Source organism: Acipenser ruthenus, chromosome 13 (genome assembly GCF_902713425.1).
Source record: "Acipenser ruthenus chromosome 13, fAciRut3.2 maternal haplotype, whole genome shotgun sequence".
Lineage (NCBI taxonomy): Eukaryota > Metazoa > Chordata > Actinopteri > Acipenseriformes > Acipenseridae > Acipenser > Acipenser ruthenus.
Genome location: NC_081201.1, coordinates 23,615,326 through 23,640,812, shown reverse-complemented (window position 1 = coordinate 23,640,812; position 25,487 = coordinate 23,615,326). Strand labels below are relative to the sequence as shown.

The 25,487-nt window shown below is 38.3% G+C and overlaps 1 protein-coding gene across 7 annotated transcripts in view; it reads left to right on the top strand.

Annotated features, from left to right (window-relative positions):
- Positions 1 to 25,487, top strand: part of marchf8 (membrane-associated ring finger (C3HC4) 8) — a 92,974-nt gene that overhangs the window by 5,607 nt on the left and 61,880 nt on the right. For 5 of the 7 annotated variants that reach the window (XM_059035772.1, XM_034926071.2, XM_059035775.1 and 2 more), the window contains exon 2: positions 24,927 to 25,111. In XM_059035772.1, the coding sequence (XP_058891755.1) occupies positions 25,013 to 25,111 (99 nt within the window). In that variant the 5' untranslated portion in view covers positions 24,927 to 25,012. Of the gene's footprint in view, positions 1 to 13,613; positions 13,766 to 24,010; positions 24,135 to 24,926; positions 25,112 to 25,487 lie in introns of all 7 variants that reach the window. The other 2 variants (XM_059035773.1, XM_059035774.1) reach the window with 2 other exon arrangements.

Below are 25,487 nucleotides of genomic sequence, written 5' to 3'. Positions count from 1 at the left end.
GAAGCTTCAGATGTCATTTTACATTGCAACCATTCCTGGGTTCTGGGTTTGGTTGCCCAGTGAATGGACAAGAAAGGCTGTTCAATACAGGCACAGTACTTACTTGTGTGATCTCCAGCCCAGCTCAAAGAACAGAACCCAGACATTTGACATTGACTGTATAGGTCAGGGTGACACCATTTTGTTGGAAGGATGTTGAAAGCTGTATAATTGTGTTTTTTTTATTTTTTATTTTTTTTACATGGGTTGCATTCTAATAGGGGTGTCCCATGGGGGATGGTTTAGTCCATTTGTATTGCATTGTTTTCATGTAACTCACTGACTGGTTCACAGATAAGTATAGCATGTTGTTGGTAGTGCACATTTTGTATGAGTTGATTTGTATTGGTGGAGAACTTCAATTCTATTAGTATTAACAATTCCTTTTTTAAAACATGTTTGGCTGTGCCTCGTAATGACATGCAAAAGCTCTCCCTGTAATGTGTCCTGTAAAAGCTGTAGCCCCCTCTTGCAAATCTGTTTCAGGATTTTACAGTAAAGTTCATGATGCATTTTACAAACATTCGCTGAAGTTGAAAACAGTGTTTTCACATTATAGTCGAAAACTATTGACCAGTGGGTTGAAAAAGTGACAGGCTTGCAATACTGTGGAAACGCCAGTAAATATCAGTTTTATTAAACCTGATATAAAAAACAAAAAATCAAGGAAAAAGGCTGAGAGTCAGTTAAAAAACACCATTTACCATTCGATTCTGTGGTGTTTTTTTTTTTTTTTGTGGTGGTTTTTGCATACTCAGGTATTTAATATTATGACAGGATTACGTCCGAATACGCTGTAATGAGCTTGGGTGTGACAGCTGAGGGCACTATTGATTACTACAGTGAATATAGACTGGTTTTGTGGGCAGTAAGACTAACTGTTGTTGGTCATGTGACCTGTATTAGTCAATTAGGTTATGAGTAACAATCTAAATATCTTAATATCACATCACTTGTGGCGAGGATAGTAAGAAAAGTGCCTGGGCATTTACTTATATGTATTTACTATGTGAAGCTTCTACCCTCCTGACTGTTTGTTATCAGGGAGGTGTAGTGGGTGTAATGCAGGTTAAATGTAGTGTAATAGTTCCTCGGTAATAATGAAACTCCAGAGTATTTGAACTTGTAACGCACCAATGCCGTTATCTCTTAATTATTGTTTCATTTAATACACAGTAGTTCTCTCCTCATGGAGTCATCTGGTGTCATGACCCGTATCAGATTTGAAATGTTTTAGCTGTGACTATATCAAGTGGGTATCTTATGCTTTCCAATAGGCCATTAAACCCTGTGCCATTTTTCACATCTCACAACAGCAGGGAATCTAAAATGGAGGTCAAACAACTTCTTTAGATTAATATCCCTCTCTCGAAATCAGTGGTCGGATTGGCATAGAGATTGTATTATGCACATACAGTATTTGGAGATGAACTCACAACCTCAATGCAATGTCATTCTCCAGTAGAGGGAAGGAGACACAGGGCTCTACTCATGGCAATGAGCCAGGACTCATTAGGGACTGTACATGCGTTTATGGAAATGCAAGCTCCAGTCCTAGATAGAAAAAAGGGCATAGTCAACCAGGGGAGAAGAATTCAGGGAAGATGATGGAATTGGCTCCACTTTTCTATTTGTCCAAGAGCCTGTGAACTTGTATTATCTACTTACCTGCTTATGACCTCAAAAACGTTTAAAAAAAAAATATATATATATATATATTTTTAAATGTAATTCCAGTGGAACTCCATTTATCCGCGAGCTTGGGGAGACATAGGCTAGAGGTCATCGGATGTGTTAAATCTGTCGATAAATTAGGTGTCATTGCATGTGACTAGCATGCATTAATAAAATACAGAAACTAGTAATGTAAGCCAAATTAGGGTTTTCTGGAGATGTATGCAATACAATATATTACAAAGACAGAAGAATGTTTTACAATTAGTTTACTTTGATAGTGATATTCCTAACAAAATCTTTTCAAAATGCCATACACCTCCAACCCCGTTTCCCAAGCCTTTTCTGTTACCAACAAAATAAATAAATAAATATACTACAAAATAAACACTACAAAGCTACAAGATCACAAAACATTTTATGACGTGAATAAGCTATTCAGCCCATCAGAGCTCACAATTTTCCTGTAAACTTAGTCGTGTGGCTAGCAGCTAGAAAAATCACAAGGTATTCTATTATCTCTCATTTATTCCATGCATTAATATTAAATAATGGTAGCTGTGTTGCTAGTTTTCTGGGATTTCAAACAAAAAATACAATTCCTATAAATTTAAAACTTTAAAACCAAATAAAAAAGCTTTACTGTGTAATTTAATCTCTTCTTGCATTTTGACAAAATACGTAGAACCAGAAGTGTTTTTTTGAACCTTGACAAAGTCCATCTGTGACAGGATGGCAACTGGTGTGGTGTATATAAGGAATGTCCAGACAGTATTTCCCAGTGCAAAAACGTCTGTGTTTATTTAAATAATCAAATTATAATCCACCCCTCTACCAGCTATGGTATCGGGGGGCACGCAGCAGGTATGCAGTCTCAAATAATAAATATTCAAAGTTGTAAACAATCCCATCTTTGTGCATGGAAAGGTGCGCGGTGTCCCAGACTGCTGGTGCTGTGGTTTGGTGTTCTGTGCAGTGAATCACGAGTGCTCTGGGTGGTTATGCTGGCTGGTTAGCTGCAGCTCCCTGGTGTTCAGTCCTCTGCAAACACAGATCAAACAAAAAAAAAAACAGCTGTCCAGATTAGTTTACCACATCAGCGTAAAAGGCTGTACTCGCATAACTGCGCCCCCTTTGTACCACCAAACTCCTCCCTGCATTAAGTCCGGCACCAGGGTTTACCCAATCACTGCCTGACCCGTAGCCAATCGCAATGGAGTTGTTTAGGGCACTTGTAGCTACAAGCTTCCCCCAAGATGGCCGAGTTCCGTTTTCCACCTACCGTCAAGTCCGCCAGTCGAGGGGGAAACATACTACCAACCTTACCCAGCGCCTTCTGTGGTTGGGAGGGAGCTTTACAGCTCTAATACCTTCGCTCTCTGTCACACCATCAGAGTCTTTTGTTTCGGTGAGGTAAAATATGTTTGCTGGGCTTCACTAAGTAACTGTCTCAGGAGAACTCATTTTACAGAATCCTTCTGCTGTTCATACCAAGACATGAACCCTCGAATCTGCAGCGCTGCTGTCATGGCGTTGACTCCACAGCGTTTATAGACCGACGCATGCGTCTTGTGTGTGTGTGTGCATAGCGGGCATTAAGTCTACATTGGCAATAATGTACTGCATTTCAGAGATAAAACTTGTCGTGGAGGCGCAGATAATTGAAGTCACGGATGTTCTGCTGTATTTAGCAGACACCTTTATCCAAAGCTATAAAAATGTTTTTCATTTGGTAGTTAATCTATATCACCGGTCATGACAGTAATAGCAGTAAAACTCTACTACAGATGGAATGTTGCTGAGTCGTTATCTGTTTTTCCTAGTGTGGCTCAGCTGTTTTTACAAATTTTCAGCTGGTTGGCAAACAACATCAAGTTAAGTGCTCAACAGGGTACGCTTTACTGCTGTGGGTCAGTTACATTTTAATACCCGCATCTCCAGAGTCACTGCCTGCTGTTGAATACTGTACACACATAATACAATGAGAAGCAATAGTACCATCTCCTCAAGCATTTTGGATTAAAGCAGTAAAACCTGTTGTATGTCTTACAGACCAGTAAGCCTCCCTTTTTCACTTCCTTTGCTGACCATGTTATTCTGGTTTCACTGTACTTAATTTTTCTGTACTGTTTTTTGTAGTTCTTATTGCAATTATTCAGATATTGTATTTTTGCTGTAAAAAGGTGCTTTCACTAATGAATTCCAGTTGTTGCCACAGAGACCAGTGTTTTTATATTAGTAAGCCTCAGCACCCAATATTGCAAACAGTGTAACAGGCAGTTGTGTGATGCATTGCAATTACGGATTCTGCAGTGTGCGTGGTTGCTGGTTTGCGCCAAGCCACTGCCCTGTTGCATTGGTGCCGTGACTCAGATCTTATAGGCTAGATTTGTTGCAAGGAGGGGAAGAGTGTAACAAGAGGAAACTTGTGACTGGATGGTGCCAGCTCTTCAAAGACACTTTGGCTGATCTTGCCTATGTTATATATGTATTGGAGATGTAGCGTCAGAGTGGGTCATAATATCATTCTGTGTATGAAATTAACAGAATTGAAATATACAGAGGGGGGTCCAAAGCCATTCTCTGTGTCTACTTGGTTTCTGGTCACAAACTTCCTCACTGACAAAGAATGCTTTTAAAAAGAGTCATAAACTAACTGCTGAACAAGTGTTTTATCTTCCCCCATCGCTGAATGAATCATTTGGCGCCGGCAGTATCTTGCACAAGGCAAGCCAGACCAGTTTGGGTGCTTTGACACCTTGGACAGAAAACAGTCTATCTCATAAATCCAGTCGACAAGGGGCGAAACAGCGGACCAGTTGAGAACAAGGGGTCGTCTAGGAACAAGAACAACCAATGAGAAACACCCCAGGTGGACTCGGGCTCAGCCCAAAATAAACAAACTGACCAATCCATGAAACAGACGGAAGCATAGCCAGCAGCTGGGCCTAAGGTCATGGAGGAATTGCAACGAGAACACCTCTACGAACTACATAACTTTTCAATTGCAATGCATTACTGAACTGAGTTACGTATGATCAATGGAACTATTTCCAGTTGGAAAACTGCCAACAGGTCAAAGATAATGCTGCCAGACTATTGGAAATCAACAAGCTGATCTCCATTTGAAAATAATTATTTGTTTATTCCGAACCGATGCAATACAATGCATACTTCAAGTACCGTCTTCTTGCATTGGAACTTCAGTTCCAGAGAGGGAAGCTGCAGTATTCATCAACAAAGAAGATTGACTTCTTTGTTGAAAATCGATAAGTATTCAGCATATTAGATACTTTATGACTTGAGAAATTAACTGTAGTAAATGCTATCAATTGTAAGTCACCCTGGATAAGGGTGTCTGCTAAGAAAATAATAATAATAATAATAATAATAATAATAATAATAATAATAATACAATTAGAAACGGGTATTGAAAATACTAATGCAAAGTAGACACTTTGTGTGATCAGCCATAATTAATATTAGTATATTAACCATATATGCTAATGACGTTATGGTCGTTGTAATCGTTTGACTATGAAATCAATGAACTGTGTATTATCCATGCATATCTCTAACCAATAGCCTTTCCTTTCTGTGATATTAGATAAGTTGTGCACCCCTTTTTATTATTAAATAAACTATTGTTTTATATTTCGGACACGTTGTGTGAATGTCGGTTATTGTCAAGGGAGTCCGAGTTCTACATGATACAGAACTTTAAATATGGTATGTCTCATTTCTTACATTTTGGCGTCCCTGAGTGGGCGACTAGAGACAAATTTTATATTTAAATAAATAGTATACCTAATTCACTACACAGACAATTAGACCAGAAGAGAAGCTCCTGAATGCTGGTCAAAGCACCTACAGCAAAACATATTGAAGTAATTGAAATGAGAACCAGTCAGAATGATTGTGTACTGTATGTTATAAAAAGATGAGGCAAGTGAAATTTGAAGCTACAGTCCTCATTAAACCCTTTCTAATTACAGTAAATAGGAAATTGCAGGTCCAGATTGTTTATTATTTTTGTATAGATTGTTGCCATTCTACCCAGGAGGTTTAGCCTGCCACGATATTGTTTGGTGCTAGATAATACTTTGGGCAAAATATGCAGATTTCAAACTTAAAAAAAACAAAAAACTTTGAATGAATAATAATAATAATAATAATTCCCTTTTATCTGCTCATTTTAACACAGTATATAGAGTCGGATTTGAAACGACCTACAGTGAACCTATTCTGAGGGAAAGTACGGTTCATTTCAGTTCAAAGATTGATTTATTTTTCATTGTTTTACAGCATGGTCTGTACTGTACCTGTTTTACTGCTGTGTTGTGTAATAAACCTCTTTGAGCACCTATAAAGTTTACATTAACACTGGTACACAGAGTTTGATGACTGTACTGGACTGTACTTGTATATCGATGGATATACTAGACTTTTGAGTTAAATTTCAGTTAGCGAAGGAATACTTTTAGTTTTGACATATATTTATTTTATTACTACAGTCTTTCTTAGGTACAGTATGGTATGATTTTACATTGAGGCAAACATATGTAAGTACATAGTCATATTTTTAATATATATATATATATATATATATATATATATATATATATATATATATATATATATATATATATATATGTCACCATGATACTAACAGCTCTGATGTTGTATTTACAGGTGCGACAGGAGATTTACAGTAACTTAATAAAAATTAAAAAAAGAGTTGTCAGTAGGGTGTAAGACCAATGAGTACCGATACACCAAGATAGCATAGTTTAACCCTAACCCTAACCACAATCACCCAGTGCTGGAGGGGCCGATACACCAAGATAGCATAGTTTATGCATAGCGTTAGAACCAGGGGTCGGCATTGTGTCCAGTGGTGATGGACATTTAAAAACAAAAAAACATATTGGTTGCGGACAAACAAAACGGAAGCTATATACAACCGTGTGTGTGTAGACATATATATACCGTGGTGATTTATATCAATTTGCAATTTGCACCAATTTCTCAAGGAATAAATAAACACATTCACAACAACCTAAACTTTAAAATTAAATAAACACCTAAAAAATAACTGTAACTTTCTTGTATCTGTGTCTTGTGATTCCCTCCCTAAACTCTCTTTTTTTGTGAACTTTGAAGCTGGAAATTCTGCTGTAGTATATGGGCAGGCATGGTCCCGGTCGGTTACGGGTAAAGGTTTTGATCCCAGTCATGTGACTGAAGCCCCATTCACAACTGCAAGTGTCCAGACTTTGCGTTAACAAGAGAATGGCTAGCCTGGCTAACTCCTTGTATTCCTCGCTGTTTTTAAAGAGATGGGACCAAAATGCTGCAATGTCATTACTGCATCTGTCCAACTTAAACAATGTATTCACTGCATCTTCTTCGCAAAACACAGAGTATTGTGATTCCAGAAACACAGATATGCTTAGAGAACGTTTGCCCAATTTTGGACAGCTCAGTTATATCGGGTTTGGAATTCACGGGATCTAGAAAAAGCATTTGTTTAACCTGTTCTTTCTCTGGGAATCTTTTCTGTAATCTTTCTGCATACCTGACTAATGCTGCCTTTTATTTCTAAGATTTCAGATTCAGAGAGATGGTGCTCTGACTCACATTCCTCAAAGAATCCATTCAAATTTTCTTTAGGGATTTTCAACTGGCCTGGCTTAACATCATCTCCGCCTTGCAGGAAATTACTCGCAAGTACTTCTGGACAGATGTGTAAGCAGAATACAAGTTCAAGTTTCCTTTCTGTATGGCTTGATTCATGTGTGCAAGGAGTGGCAAAATCCAATTTAAAAACAGTAAGTACAAAATGAATTTGGGATTTTGCAGTCTCTCCTGCAAGACTTTACAATGTTCACGATAGCGAATTGACCATTCATTGCCATTTGCCTCTTTTTCAAAGTACTGTGCAAGACTCAGTTTTAAAGTTACAAACCACTCGATACATGCTGCTAGACTCGGCCACCACATTTTTTTGTAGGTAACTATGTGGGTGTATTCATCATTTAACTCACAAATTTGAGCAAACCCTTTCTTTCTTGCCGGACCACTAAAATGAGACAGTGCGGCTTTAATTGCGTCCTCTACAAAATCAGGGATTTCCTTTTCTGCATCTCGTGCCATTAAAACCTGCCGATGTGTCATACAATGTTGAATAAACGGTTCCCCAAACTGACCTTTTAGCTTTGCAGAAACGTTGCCTTCTCCCTGCCGCCTGCGGCCAATCGTTACAGCTACGCCATCTAAAGTAAAGCCAACCAACTTTTCTACTGGGTAGTGCTCATGGTCAAAAAAAGCAATGATTGCTTTTGATATATTTTCAGCAGAGCATCTCTCGGTTATTTCAAGTAGGCTCGTTATTTTGTGCTGTTTATTGTTAACAGTAACTGGCTTTTTTCACTTCAATCGGTGCTTTCATCGCACATTCCATGTACAAATGGTGTTTCACTTAAGCGATCAAAACTTGCAGCAAAAGGTCATATCCAATTTTTTCAGTATTTCTTGCAACTGCCCTAGCACTGCTATGTAGTCTGAAACGCAGCCGCTTTTGAATCAATTTTAGTTGCGATTTCTTTATAGGTTTCAGCTGCTTTTGATTTACAAACATCTCTTTCTCAACAGAAGACTTGCTTTCAGTTGATTTATTTACACCTTTTTTTCATTGTGCTCTGTGAACAGGATGGCTTTCAGTGGTAACGTCAGACCAGAAACACAGACTCAGGAAGTAGCGGGTGAAACTGAAGCTTGGTGTTTTTATTAAATAATAAACAAAACAAAAGATTTAAACAAACACAACACACTAAACAAAAGGGAACGTTGGCCAAACAAACAAATAAGTATTGTGCTGGTGTATAAACCAGCATGCTTAGCAATTGCTTTGGTTTTAAATCTCTCTCTCCTTGCTCGCTCTCCCGTACTCTCCTCTGTACACCCTTACTCGGCGCAGACAGCTGCAGGCTTTTATATATTTTGGCCGAGGGGTTAACTAGCTGTTGATTATCCTATTACCCCGCGGCCATAGTCTGCACAAGTTTAATAAGGATGCATGACTGTCAGCTAGTTACGCATCTTCACAAGGTTTTAAAAAGACAAAACAATAACAAATAACAATCGGCTTTTGCCGTAATATAAACATATAAATCATAATATAAATAAATAACAAACAAAGTAACGCCACATGCTCCCATGCTGCTGTTGATTTTAGCTGCTTCATTATTTGCTCCGTCCCCTCTCTGAAATACAAAATACTCTTTTGCCCATACAGGGTTAAATGCTCTTTTGCCACTGCTACCTTCCATTTTTTGTATTTCTGAAAATTAATTTAACAAATAGTCACAATCAAGCCAGAACCAGTTTACTTTCTGCAATAACAACCTTTAGATCACTTTAGCACATGACACGTCATTTTCTCTGCACATGGGACTCCTCCGCAGGTGTAGTCCACAGGGTGTTGTCCCGTGGAGATTGGACCTACAAAGGAACGGGGGAGGGGAAGACCCCGGATGCAAATGGGTATTAAAGAGCTTGTTTCTTTATGCATCTTTTTGCTTGCTCTGTAAAGAGAAAATGATTCCATGCATATATTGAATAAACAAAACTAATATTTGAAGAAAAGGACTCTGCGTTTCTTTGCATCTAGGTCACATCAAAAAACAACTACTCACTGCTTCGAGATCATCTTCAGAGAGTTATTACAGTAGCTCAATTAAAAGACACCATCTTATCATTTTCAGAGAACTAAAAACATGCTGGATTCTTCTTCTGTTGTATTTGTCCTCTCCCACCGATTGTGTTAAAGTCTACTGAACCCAATGTGTTACTTTAGCGGTCCCAGGTTGTCGTATCGCAGCATTTCCAAGGCGACTTACAGAGACTAGGGTGTGTGAACTATGCATCAGCTGCAGAGTCACTTACAACTATGTCTCACCCGATAGACAGAGTACAAGGAGGTTAAGTGACTTGTTCAGGGTCACACAATGAGTCAGTGGCTGAGGTGGGATTTGAACCGGGGACCTCCTGGTTACAAGCCCTTTTCTTTAACCACTGGACCACACAGCAGTAGTCGCTAATTGTATTATTTTAGGCTCAGCTCACTGCTACCACCCCCGCGCTGACTCGGGAGCGGCGTAGACGAACACACGCTGTCCTCCGAAATGTGTGCTGTCAGCCGACCGCTTCTTTTCACTCTGCAGGCCCGCCGTGCAGCCACTTCAGATCTACAGCGTCGGAGGACAATGCAGCTCTGGGCAGCTTACAGGGAAGCCCACAGGTGCCTGGCCAGTCTACAGGGGTCGCTGGTGCGTGATGAGCCAAGGACACCCTGGCCAACCTAAGCCCCCACCACCCGGGCGACGCTCGGCCAATTGTGCGCCCCCCCTTGGGAACTCTCGTCCACGGTCGGTAGTGGAATAGCCTGGACTCAAACCGGCGACCTCCAGGCTATAGGGCGCATCCTGCACTCCATGAGGAGCGCCTTTACTGGATGCACCACTTGGGAGCCCCCACACCATTATATTTTTAAACATATTGTTGAATCTTGACATTTTTAATCATACATCTGGGCAACACATTTCTCAACATTTATGTGGGATCGTCGCCAGGAGAAAAATAATTCTCTTCTAAGGATTGCAGTGTGTCCAGATCAGGCTCCCTCCTGCAACAAAACTGGTTTTCTGTTCCTACAATACACCACTCAATTCAATCAGATCACCAGCATTGTGGAAGGAGGGAGTATTAACTGGATACACTGCAATGTTAAGAAGAAAAGTTCTTGCTCCTGGTGAATGCCTCAGAGTAAAATTTGATTTTAAAAAAAATCCCTAGAAATTCCAGAATTGTAGAAATGTTTTGATTTAAATCTACACTAATGTTTCTTGTTCTGTTAAAACCAACTGCCAATGCAAACACCCAATGATAATCTACAGTGTCTACAACAATAATTGAAATCCCCATTGATGTGCTGTGATTGTAAGGGATCTTATTGTGGATTTGTGTTGTGCTTGATCAAGGTTACTTAAGAGGGTTTTAGGTTTTTGTTATTCATTTTTGTAAATTAGGCACTGCTTATATGAAACATGAGCATATTTTAATATCTTGGTATTCAAACCTTCCTTTGTTTAAAAAAAGCTTATCAGTTACTGATAGCTTCAATTGGAGTATAGCCCTGCTTTGCACCGGCACCTTCAGCACACAAACAATCTAGATTATTCCTTTACTGGTACACATTTGTGTTTGACACATACTGAGACATAGGCAAACAATTATGCTTAAGTTTAATATATATAATATATATATATATATATATATATATATATATATATATATATATATATACTGTATCTATATATATATATATATATATATATATATATACTGTATATATACAGTATATATTCTTAGATGATGTATTACATTATGATATTGTTCATTATCACAAAATGGTATGCAGTCTAAATTGTTCAGCTAATACTTAAAGATGCTGTTTTTTCCCCCCATAACTGACTGTCTTACTGCACTGCAAGAAGGTCTCCTTTGAAAAGGTTTCAGTCGCCTAGCAACTACAAACTTGTTTGCAGATAGGAACCAGAATTAAGGATTCTGATGAGAAACTGGAGTAGACATGGAGTTTTCATCGTTGATTAGATGTACTTGAGTTATACTAGGGACAGATCATTAAACTGACATTGGCTGTTTTAAAGTACTGTTAACATTATTTTTTAATATATATGTTTAAAACAAAAACAACAACATTTAATCATAACCACAGTAAGCCTTGTATCTTCAACAATAGCTTGTTATTGATATTTCAAGGAATGTCCCTAACTATTCCTATGTTATATTTGTTTGTGTGTATTTTCATAGCGTTCCAATTTGTGTCTCTGTTGAAAACACCATCTTGTAGCCAGCGCTATCCAGTTCTGGATGAAGCCTGAGATCCCCAGTAGTTTAGCTAGTAAACTTACTGCAGTGTAAACTGGCCTTGCCTCCTGGGTTGAGAAGCTTGGTGACATCAGGTGCTTGGGTTGAGTGAAAAGAGCCGATTGGCTGAACTGCAGAAACAGAGTTTGCATGTTGATTTCCTGAGTAGGTACATGGGGTTGCAGCGACAAGGTGATATACAAATTTGGCATTTGAAATTGGGGAGGAAACGGTAGTTAAAATACATGATTGGACATGCTACATTTAAAATGACCTCTGCATGTAGTTCAGTCTTAAGGCTGCCACACACCAGACGTGATGCGATTTTTTAAAATTGGCGATGAGATACTTTCGCAGCGATATGGCCATACACACCAGAAGCGACACAGAGGTGATGCGACAGGTTTGAAAACTGCCTGATCTGTACAACTGTTAAAAACTGGTATTGACAAAACTATGATCAAGACTGGTACATATTCATCAACATTATGTGGAAATTATGAGTGTCTTCTCTGACGGTATTTCAGCACATATAGCAATAAACCGTACATACCAGGCTTACCCAGTTCCTTCGAAATGGACGCCCATATATTGTCTTTATAATTGTGATGACCTTTGTCATAAAGCTCTGGGGATTTTTTCAACAGTAAGTATTGTTGTTTCCTCTGTCATTTTGGATACTGCTTCACCCTGCTGGACCACGTGTATTGAAGCTCTTCTCTGATTGGTCAATTCCCTAGTTAACGTGCGACAATTCGCAAAAAATAGGATTCAATCCTATTTATTTTGCGTCGCTCCAGTGTCTCCTGTTGCCCTTGGCTTATATTAAGGTCTGCATCTGCTTGGCAATGCTGTGTAATTTGGAATAATGTGTTTCCAAATTCTGTCATTGTTATTGAAAGCATCCACGGTAGATTCCAAAATGAGATCCAGTTTAAAAAACATAAAATAAATAAATAAATAAACACTGAATATAAATCCATTATTTGGTGTTAGATCTATCAACACTTGGTTTGTGTATTTATTACTTTTAAGAAGATGACCATCATTTTCTACATCACAGTTTGTTAACAATGGAACCTTCAGCTACAAATACATACTGTGAGCTTGCTTGCCTCATGAAACCTGGTTGCCACTTTACCATTCTAGATTATAGCTAGAAATGACCTCCACTGTCTGTTGTAGCTCAAAAATATAGGCTTTTCTGTTGTAACAACGCAGCATTGGCTCATTCAGTTTGCTCAACAGTCTCCTTGGTGACAGACGTTCGTTTACCTCCGTCTTCTTTCATTCTGCTGTTTTCATTTGTTGTGTTGGCCTAATTGTGGAAGCAGGATCAACAAATCCATAATTGTGAGTGTTGAAATAGATTAATAGACTGCTGAACGTTTCTTAATAAACATTTTCTAAGTTGAACTGTGTTAGAATTGTGTTTTATATTGAATCTGATTTTAATATTTAATATTCAATTAAGTTGGATATAAGTGGGGGGAAATGTCTAATTCAGAAAAGAGTGTCAAACAGTAACTCTTGATTTACAGTAGTGTGGTTCGAGACAAGTAATACACTGCCATACCAATAAATTAGAGCATGTAAGTGAATCAGAAAAGCCTTAAATACACAAATGTATGGAGTCAGTTGTGTGCAGATATTAAGCAGTAGTTGTGGGAAACGGAAGGATCTTCACAAGGGTGTCTGCAGCTAGCTCAGTGCTTGCATTGACCAACAACTCGTCTGTCATGCATTTTTAGTCACTATATGGATCTCAAATGTACAGTTTTAAAAGAACCACCTGTTATTGCAAATATGTATTTTCATTGTAAGTCATGATATCGGGTACTGCACTGGGAACTGAAGATCAGTGGACGTTAAATACAAGTTCTCAGTTTGCTTGCCTTGTCTTCCAGGAAATCTATTACTGCTTTACTTCGTATGTCATTTTACAACAGCAGTGTCTTCGGGGTCAAAGCATCTTAGTGGCTGCAAAGCAAGTCAGTCATTAGGGGAAGCAGCTGATTGGTTACTAAGAGGAAGGAAGGTTCTGAAGGGGTGGGGACAGTTTCCAAATGAAATGACCAAGGGAGTGCAAGACCATCTGAAGGTAAGCTTTGAAAACAGAGACTGGTTTTTTAACCTAGTGTAGTACCAGATACATTTTAAAATGGAAAAACCTGTTTGCTAAAACATGTGTTGCTTTTGAAAGCTGCACATGTGCGACCCATATAATTATTGGATGTGCATGGCTTAGAAAATGATAATGGAACTATTTGCAACAATTATTTTAACACTGTTCCCAAGGTCTGGTGGATTGGGATTTTACTGTAAAACTGCTCAACTTGTGTTGAAACTTGCTAGGCGCATTCTTTAATACAAGTTTTATATACTTGATGAATAGCTTAAGCTATACAGAAGCTGTTTGTCTGTCCATCTGACTGCATGTCAAACTTACTTTATAAGCATACAGTAGGTCATGGTGAAATACTTTTTCATTTTAAAGATGGCTCTAATTTAGAATTTGCAGCAATGGAGGGGGTTGAATGCCACTGACATGCTTTTAATAGGTTAGTCAAGAAGCTAGTGTACTGTTTTATTGAACTGTGGGTGGGCTGTCTGTATAAAATTAATTGGGTTTCTCACACAGTGTGGGTGTGCTGCAAGCTAATAAGCATTTTAAATGGCATTCTGTAAGTAAAAGAATGTTGCATTGTTATAACTTGGGTTTAGTGTATAATGTATAACTATGCTCAGTTTTAAACCTTATCATTAAAAGTAATGGGTTTTTAGTTCTCCAAAGTTCTGCTGTTTCTGTCATTTATGCGCTAAAATAGATTTCAGAAGTGAGTTACTGAGCATTTTAAATTATTTGTGGTCTGGTGGTTTAGAAGGAATGGTACTAGTAGCAGTTTTTTTTTTTCCCCCACACTTTCGAGTTATCTAGATTGTTCCAGAAGTCATCATAGGCAATCTCAAATGTAATGCTGATTAGGGTGTTTTCTGTTAAATCAGACAGGCACACCCATTTGACTATCTGTGCCAAAATGATTTGAATTTGTTCCTCTTTGTTTATTAAAAAAAACATTTCATACTTGAAACAAATCAAGACACAACCAGTATTAACAAGTATGCCTATGGTGCCTGACAATTAGGATGCCCTGTTTACATAGAGAACTGCTTATCGAATCGTGGTGAAAATGAGTATGTCACACTTACATTTTACTTGGTCATCAGATACTGATTGTTAGAATTTTGTATTGAAAGTAATTTGCTTTGTTTTTAAATTAACTGGGTCTACTGACCTAGTTATTTGGATGTTAAAACCACTGACCTATTTATTTATTTATCTGTTGCTGCAAACCTATTAATTTCTAGAATTAATTTCAGAGGCGCTTGTTTGGCTTTAAAGGCGAGTAAACACGCAGCCACTCGAACACAAACCAGGTCAAGATAGCATTATGAAGTCTCTTGTTGATAGTAAATTACATGAGAAAATCATTACAGACTTCATTACTCATACTAGTGATAGACAATCCATGTCAGTCTTGTTAAATTGGCAGATAAGTACAAAGTAATGGCTTGCTACGGTTTTCTGGTTGGTCAGTTTTTAGTGTAGGCTGTCAAATTAAATTTCTGTTCATGCTTCCTTTTTACAATCATAAACCTACTCTTAACTAATTTCTGTATTTAATAGTTTCTGATTTAAATACACTGTTCCTTCGGTAGAGCGCTCTCGGATTTACTGCATCCTCAGAAATCACATCACGATTTTTTTGTTTGTTTGTTTGTTTTTAAGTTACACTTAACACTTTCTGTAAAATTAAATATGTTCTAACATGATGTACTCCCTGTTCTCCGTTTCTCTTATAGGCCATATTTTCAAAAGCATTTGCTCCATTCTATAATTGACTCCTATTTTTTTTAAAGGAGAATAAATACAAAGCAACTTAGGAGTGCTTAAGTGTATTTGAAATATATAACTTAGTTATTAGGATCTGTGCTGTGATTTCAGAGAGCTGATTTCTAAAACATCGCCATAGCTTCCATGGAAAAGTTAATCTTGTTAGAAAGATAGGGGAGAAAGCAACTGTCTGATAAAATCGTAATATTCTTGGATGGACATCGCAGAAGCAAATTTTTTTCTCAAACCATGAAAACAGATGCCAATGAAGTTAACCGGTCAGTTTCCTGTGGTTCAAGGTGTACAGATTTCTGGTGTTATTCTTCAAGCCAAAGCTGAAGAGGTTTGCTCTTTGCAGTACAGCTGCATTAACCATGAAAATCTTACTTGAGTTAGATCAAATAAAAATAAAAAAATTGTTTGCAGGCCTGATTTTCAAATATATATATCCAAAATACCACTCCAGGATAGGAACCAGTATGTTGGAAGAATTCAGTTTACAAATATATTTTACATTTTCACTGCAAGAAAGTCTCACTTACAAAAGTGTTTTCTGATTTACAAGGTCATAATGTTAGTTCTTATAATTAACTTAAGCGGACAAAAACAGGAATACTGTATGAGCCAAACAAGTTAACAAAAATAAGGAAGTGCTATTAATACTGTACAAATTATCATCCATTCTTTCACAGTAAGGCTAAAGGGCATGTACAGTACTTCAGGATGATATCCCAGACATTTGGTAACCTATTGTACCCTTGTTACATGATTGTAATAGGTTGCGATGCAATACCATGTTCTGAAACCCCATGGTTTGACAATCAAAATTTGTATGAGCTGAACATGTTTTGGTTGTGGTGCCATATAGCAAGCATGTTTAGACAATAGCCAAACCATGATTAACCATGATAATACATGGCTTAACCACTTGACTGCCACTGAGTGTACCAGATAGGTCCTGCCGGTGTAATGCAATGTTAACTCTCTTAAAATGTAATTATTTCCTTTAAACGTAATTTTAAAAGGACTGGTAATTGTGCAAGGGATCCACCTGTGTGCTGCACTCATTAAATTGCGGTCATATCAGTTCAACTCTAGCATTGCTGCGCTTGCTTCCGTGTGTACATTGACTTTGAATGTAAACACACTTCTCCTGATGAAACAAACCCTTGTCAAGAGGTGGTTCTTAAAGGAGCCCAATGCTTCAGTGTCAACAGCGTAGCTAGGTTGCCCATTCCATACCATCATGCCTGTGTGTGGCAAAGTGGTTTGCACTGCGCGGGTGTAGCGGTGATGCAGTGCTCAGTAATAACAAACACAACACAGTTGAAAAACGGCTCTTTATTTGTACTGCAAATAATAGTAACTGGCCCTACACAACGATGTGTATGGCACAGTTAAAACCCACAGGGTTCAGTCCCGGAATAATAACAACACTAATAAAGACACCCACTTTTATATATATACACACACACACACACAATCACAAGTCCAATAGTGAGTGCTCCTAGTGCAAGTGGTGAATTATACAGCAGTTAGTGAAACAGTAGTGCAGTGGTATAGTCCGGGGTTGGTGCTGGCTTTTAGCGACAGCTCCCGGATAGTTTAGCCGTCTAACAGTGACAAATACAATTATTAATAGACAGACAAAAACAACACGAGAAACACTCCCGGTTAAATCACAGTTCTCTTTTTCAGGCCCTATCATAACCATAACAAAAGAAACAGATTGCTTCACCACATACCCTGATATACCCTCAGTCACAACCCCTTCGGTAGCGAGTGCAATCACGTATCCTCCCATCCATGATTGACACATCGCCTACCGCATTAAGGCGCTGACTTCTGGTATTGTGACTCCACCCTCTTTCTGGATGGCTGACTTTCAACTGACCCTGGAATGAACTGCCAAACCATCCAGTCCGGGACACACTGTTCCAGTTATACCGTGCCCTCACAGGTCGGGAGGGAGATTGTTGACTATGTTTTATTAGCTCTGTCACACTGTAAACAAGACTTTCCAACCCTGTGTCCTAGTTCTCCACTTCAAATGTGTCATCAAAGACACGAGTCCTCCCCCACACATAAAGTAACGTAATTGTGATGACTAGTTTCCATAACACGTTCATCATCGATTCTGAAACTATTACCGGTAGTTATTTTCTACAAATTTGCACTGTGTCACGGAAATTATAAGCTGGGGGTTGAGAAGCAGCCCTAATTGAAACTGTAGACTAACAGCACTTTTTGCTTATGGGAACTATAGGAAACCTTTCTCCTTTTAAGTTATGGGAATAAAAATGTGAAAACACACATACTGTAGGTGTCATAATACTAAAATGTAACACAATTCACCACAGAACAGTATTTGTAGTGCCAAGAGCTCTCAAGAGACACTATTTGGCAGTCGGCAGTTATTTTGACAGTTAGTGTGACTTTGTGTTGGACTGTTAAATGATGCCTCTCGAGGATACAGAATGTCTGTTTTGATTATCATTTAAGTCGGTTGATTTGTGATTACCATAATGGACCTGAACAACAACAGAATCATCCACTTCTGCAGTGTCCATTTGTAGTGTTGAGACACTGAGATAGTTGCTTTTTACTCCAAATCATTCCCTTTGTTTTTCTTTTTTTTACAATTGTAAAATACATAACATACAACTTTAAACTCTAGTGCTAAAGCTGCTAAATTGTACAGTATGTTTTAAGAGCATTTTACTCTAAATTCACAAGAGCGTTTAGATTGTAGCCCAGGGGTTTTCAATGTGTTTTTTTTTTTTTTTTAAACTGTACCCCTTCTGTCTGGAGTTTTCAGCTCAAATACCCCTTTATAATTTTCACTCAACTGAATGGTACTATAGTTGCAATAAAAGGTTGAATATTCTGATTAACACATTTCTTTTTTTCCCGTTTATTTATTATATAATTTATGTCCCAATAGTTTGGGACTGACAAACTGCTGGTTTAGGACAGAATACCAAACAGTAGGCTTAATTCTTAAAACTTTTAATTACATGTCTTTGACTGCACAGAATTAAAATATAGTGCTTTACAGATTAGTATTCAATTATACGACAAGTTTTAAATGTGCAAATTTAATGAGCAGCACAGAGCACTTTCCATAGACAGAATCACCAGGCCCCAGCTTCACACACCCGTATCAGAGTGGAAATTCACTCAATCGAAATCACACATGCCTACAGGTGGAAAATACGGCCGTGATCGATTCTGTGTTTTGTTTTGTTTTGTTTTGTTTTTCCAACTTAAGCTCTCAGTTAACATAATTGTTCTAATTATTTGTTGAATTTGACATTTCATATTTTTCAAGGTCTTTTACAGTTGATGGTTTTAAAAATGCACTTGATTCAAGGTACACTACTTATGAAACATTTTGAGGCCTAGTGAGACGTGTTAAATGTGTCCAGTTAATCAAATAATTAGACCAATTAAGTAATTGAGAGCTCGGGTGGAACGAAAGCCAGAAGACACTGCGGCCCTCCAGTGTTTGACACCCCAGGTTAAGAGGCTTGCAACTTTCCCCAATTTACATTCAGTAATTTTTTTCATTTTGCCATGATCTGAAGTTCATACGTTTGTGGGTGTAACAGCTCTGCATTTGAATGTATTATTAATTATTAATGTTGGTATAAAGTAAGTAAATGATTAAAAGAACATTGTCACCTCTTGGTAGGTGTTAAAAGCAGTCAATTATTGCCATTAATATAGCCCTCTGTGGTTTTCACAGTGAATAATTCTGCAAATGAAGCTGGCCTTACAGCATGTGTGACTATTTCAGAACAAACCATGAAAAACCTTGCTGTGCAGCTTCAAGGCCAGCCTGCTGGTAGACGAGTCACTATTGTATGTGCAGCAGGGATCAGTAGCTGGCTGGGACCCCTGCTCGCTCTTCTCTACAGAAATGACCTAGATAGGGTGATTAAACTTGTAAAATTAGCTTGGAAAGGGTGGCCAACAATTTTTGACCAAGAAACAGGGCAAATTAAATTTGTTAATAAATATGAAGTGTTTCACAGCTGGTCACAAACACGTAGGATACAAATACCAAATGGGGGGGTAAAAACAAGATCTGGCCCACCACGAAAAAAATCTTGGTGTTGCAGTGGGCTTGACATGGTCAGCAACCAGTCAGTGTGGGCCATTAAAAAAGCTAACAGAATGCTTAGTTATACAGTATAGTCAAAAGTGTACAAATCAAGGGAGGGAATATAACGCACTGGTGAGACCACACTTAGACTGCGTTCAGTTCTCCACATTACAAAAAGGACATTGTGGCTTTGGAGAGAGTCCAGCTAAGAGCAACTAGCCTAATGTCAGGTCTACAAGGCATGTGTTATTAAGTAATTCATCTATTTAGCCGAGAATTAAGGTGAAGTGTGATTCTAGTCAATATATTGCTGCTCAGACATCAGGACCAGAGGACAGTTGCAAATGGAGTCGAGACAGACAGAAAGTGGTGAGTGAATGGATTTAAGACACATTGTTGATGCTGACTTATTTGCATCCTGTGTGGAGTAGTAGGGCAGCAGTGTGGAGTAGTGGTTAGGGCTCTGGACTCTTGACCAGAGGGTCGTGGGTTCAATCCCAGCTAGGGTACACTGCTGCTGTACCCTTGAGCAAGGTACTTTACCTAGATTGCTACAGTAAAAACCCAACTGTATAAATGGGTAATTGTATGTAAAAATAATGTGTAAAAAATAATGTAATTGTATGTAAAAATAATGTTATCTTCTAACAATTGTAAATCCCTGGATAAGGGTGTCTGCTAATAAATAAATATATATGATAAATAAATATATAATAAATAAATATAATATGCATACTTAATAAAGGAAATAGAAGACCCCCAGGTAACTTAGATAAACGTGCCAGTGGTCTTGAACTTGGTCATCTTTTGATTATGATGAAAATTAAAACGTTTTTTGTCTAGATTATGTTTCAGCCTTCATACATATTTCAGAAACCTTTACATACACACATACATTAATTTCCATCAGTGATTCCATTCAACATACAGTAGTCTTTGGATTGTCTGACAAAGTACTGTTCACGTTAAAATAGACCCAAACAGTTCAATCCAGAAAATCCTGAGATCATTCATTTTATACTGTCAAAAAAATCTATAATGTGGCTCTCTTTCATTTGTTAAGCTGGGTCCACACCTGAGCGATCAGTTGCGCAACTTAGTTGCATGCAACCGAGTCGCTTATATGTGGACGTCCCTGCAACCAGTTGCTTAAAGTAGAGCCGTGCTCTACTTTCCAAGCAACTGCCTGAGCGACTTCTGTAGACACAGGCGATCACGTGGCAATTTGCCAACTCTGATTGGTTCTTATAATGCTGACTGCACGGCTTTCATATTAAGAAGCTCTAATTTTAAAAATGTCGGCAGTAAAAAAAAATTGAACAGTTTTCTCCAGCTTTTCTGCGGCTTTGTTTTTTTCTTTAGTGAATATGGCATTTAAAATAACAGTTGAAAAAATAATAACAGCCAACTCTTCCTTGTTAATTACGACCTGTGTCACCTCAGTTGTCAAAAAATAAATATGATTCTAAACTTGTAGACACGGGAGGAAATAAAAAGTGTTAACTCGGTTGTAAAAACCAAAAAAAAACGACTTCACCTTGTAGATAGAATAAAAATGTAAAAAAAAGAAAAAAAAAACCTGTCACCTCAGTTATAAAAAAATGAAACTTGTAGATGCTCAGATGTTGGACACAGCAATTGCTTGCAACTGAGTTGCACAATTTCGGGAGCAATTGGTTGCGCAACTGATTGCTCAGGTGTGGACCCGGCTTTAGACTTGCTACTGTAAAGGTTTATAGGGTGCTAGGCAGCAGCTGTCTTTTAAATTACAGTTTCAAAGTTTGTTCTGCTAAACTTTTCTGTGCAGTTTAGCAGTTCAAAGAAGATTAATAAATACATTCTTCACAGCAGAACGCTTGGGATTTAAGCATAGAATGGACTGCTAATCCAGTTAATTACTCTATGTCTCATTCTTGCAGGAAGATGTTCCCTTAGATAGACTGACAGGAGCAGCTGATCTAATTACAGTCATGGAAGCGTTATTGAACCTAATACCCATTTACAGTTTTGGTTGATGCAGCAGTCATTGTAGTTAATCTACCAAACTGGAAAAGGAAAATTAAATTGGCCGAGCGTCGCCCGGGGGGGGGGGGGGGGGGGGGGGGGGGGGGGGGGGGGGGGGGGGGTGTTAGGTCGGCCAGGGTGTCCTCGGCTCACCGCGCACCAGCGACCCCTGTAGTCTGGCCGGGCGCCTGCGGGCTTGCCTGTAAGCTGCCCAGAGCTGCGTTGTCCTCCGACGCTGTAGCTCTGAGGCGGCTGCACGATGAGTTCGCAGTGTGTAAAGAAGCGGGCGGCTGACGGCACACGCTTCGGAGGACAGCGTGTGTTCATCTTCGCCCCTCCCGAGTCAGCGCAGGGGTGGTAGCGGTGAGCTGAGCCTAAAGAATAATTGGGCATTTCAAATTGGGGAGAAAATAATAAAAACTAATTGGCAACGACTAAATTTAAAAAAAAAAAGTTTATTTTAAAACCTGATATCTGGTACTGCACTTGGTTAAATACATATCTGTTTACAAGCCATGAACATGCTTTGACCCTGGAACACTAGGAAATGACCCAGGATGTTCAAGTGTAACATATTTCTTGAAAGTAATGCATGAAAACTAAGCCTAAAGTAGTACTAGATATCATGTGTTAAAATGAAAATGTTTGCTATAACATGTGTTTTATCAAAACTGTACATTTGAGACCTAATGCAGCTAACGGAAGTCTAAAACAGGGAAGAGTTATTAGCTACATTCCCTTCAAGATACCTTCTTTGTATAACAGTTTTAACCTTATAGAGGATATGATTTGCATGCCTGCATGCAGAAACTGGTGCTGTTGTTTACTTTACTGTTGTGACTGTACTTTCTGACAGTGTAAGGTAATTTTTTTTTTTTTTTTTTTTACTAAACCATTTACACTTTACAGCTTCTCGTAGACAATCCGGAAATGTGAGGGAGGATGTGGTTCCGAGCAGACAGCATGTATATTGGTTTTCATTCATGTGCAATCGTACAGTATGTACTGGATATGAATCAGTTTTTCAAAAGTGTGGGTGGTTTCAGACCATTGGGGAGACAAATCCCTTTTCGCCTTTGTATGATCATGCATTCTGCAATGTTATTTGTAATCTGTCTGAAATAGTACTCTTCTGTCACATATACAGTACATACATTATACCACCTCTGGTGTAACTCCACAGTTTGTTGCAAAATTTAATTTATTTATTGTGATTGTCAAGGGAATTTACAGATTCTATACTCAAGAAGATAAGAAAAGTTACTAATGAGAGAAGGCCGTTCAGCCCATCAGTGCTCGTTTTGGTTTCTAAAATCTACTTGATTGCTGAACTGTAACCAGATGGCTGAGTTAGCAGCAATACCATGGCTTGGTAACCCATTCCATCAACCCACGACTGTCACAATGTGCCTTACTTAAACCGGACTTTACTTAAAATGTGTGTTCTGTTCTGTTTCTGTGCTAAATAGTGCCTGGGATTGGCCTTGTTGGTACAGTTTCATTATTTTAAAAGCTGATCAGGTCTTGCCTAACCTTAGTTTTATCTAGCTTCAGTTCAATTAACCCATTCTCATAAGTCATAGGCTTTAGGCCTCTCTTCAAAGCAATGTCCTGCTTGAAGTGGGGAGACTACAACTGAACTTAAGTGTGCTCTCACCAGGGCTTTTATAATGTGATCATAGCCATAATCTTTAACGTGTACACTTGTTACACTTCATCTGGGATTTACGCTTGTTTGACTTCCCTTCTTTCTATCTTCCTCTTGTTTTCAGCACCTGTGTTTTATTTAGTTCTGTTTTCACTTTGTGGGCCTACTTTACATCTTCACGTATAAATGAAAACAGTGGAACATTTTGAAAACAGTTAGGTTTTTACATACTATGTCTACCCCAAAACCACAAGGTGGCATTTTTCAAAATAAATTAATGATAATAAAATTAGTAGATTAAGAAATAGAAAATAATAGTAAGCAAACCTACAATAGTGTCCTTGTGCTGAAGCTGATATGGCTGTGTTTGTTCAGCGACTTGTTTGTATAAAGTCTATTCAAAATCCTTGTTCAGTTTTTAATAAATTACACAGGTGTTGTTTAGGGAAGTGAACACAGGATGTTGAATAAAGCCATTGTATGCATTCAGATGTTACATTTAGATCATAGAAGAATTAGGGGGGGGGGGCATGATTTGAGTCTTTAAATCGTCTCAATCTGTCGTCACTTCGAAAACGGTTTTATGAATATAAACATATGAATTATAGAACATGTCGCGGCACATCGGTTGGGAAACTCTGCACTATGGCACTGCAATATTTTACTTGAAAATAATGTCTCTCCGTGACAGATCCCCTACAGAGGGGATATAATGCAGACGGTCCACTAGAGAGAGAGAGAGAGAGAGAGAGAGAGAGAGAGAGAGAGAGAGAGAGAGAGAGAGAGAATTGCTTATCCAATTGGCTGGAAACCAGGTATTAACAATATTTTGTTTAAGTTATTGAGAATATTACATTCTGGGGATAGGGGTGTGTCTGTCTGTCCATAAATCCATCTGTATGTCACACCTTTGTATCTGGAGATTCGCTTTTGTGATTAAACATTTCATTGCTAATTCTTAATCTACAGTATACTATTCTGTACATACTGTTGATATGTTAAAAGCAGTTTGTGGCATTGTTTTTGCCCAGAATCATAATTTATGTGCATGGTGTAATATTGACAACCATCACTTTTTATAATTCAGTCTTTTCCAATAACCACCTTTACTACAGGCCCAGTATGTGACATGCCACTGTATAGCTTTTATTGATTTCTATCACCAAGTGGTATTTTCTCAGTAACTCGCAACCTTTCATTGTTCAAAAGTTTATCACAAAGTGGCTGTGAAGGACCTTGCTCCATCACAGTGGCCAACTGACTTTGTAATTACCCTGTAAGATGAAAAGTATCCTATTTTGTTATGCCTTATATGATATCATCTTGTAAATATACTGTATTCAAAACATATACATATATAGAAACATAAGTAAATAAAGTACAGTTTGTTGTAAATGAGCAATTTAATAAAAGGGTTGGTAGTTATTGAGAGAAATTATCTTTGTCTTGACAATCAAGTCATCCTGTTTATTCTAAGACAATATCTGAATGGATGTCAGAACTTCCCAACAGGTTCTTGTTTATGTGCTACTTCCTTTTTTTTATAATCCATATTTTAAGATGTTGAAACCGCTCTTAATGTGATCTTTCTTCTGCATTATTTTCAGAAGGATCTTGGATTAACATACGAACCAAGAAGATGGTGTCTTTGAGCAAGGTTCTGCCTGCTTGAGAGAACAAATAGCTGGCTGTGATGAACATGCCACTGCATCAAATCTCTGTCATTCCACGGGATGTGAACTCATCACAAGGCTCAAGTGGGAAACCCAAAGAAAAAGACAGTGAGAAGCAGGTAGGCTTTTACAGATTACTTCATTTGAACTCCTGATCACCCCAAAGATGTTTCAGTTTGTTTGTTTGTTTGTTTGTTGGTTGGTTGCTTGTAAATTCTTTTGAAAGGTGGAGGACAGCTGTGGGAGCGCATGTAATCAGTTTTTTAACCTCTCTCTGAAGATGAGGAAGCCAATTGTGAGTGGGCTAATTATCGATCATAAAACTTGGTTCTTACTTGTGGCTTGATCCGGAATCAAAACAAAGCATAAACAGCTTGTGAAATGGCATTATTCACCAAGAAGCCCCCTGTGAAAGGTCAGGGGGCAGTTTCTTGATAACAGTAACTTCAAGTTCATTCTTTCTAGTAAGGTGAAACTGCTTCCAATCTATCTTAG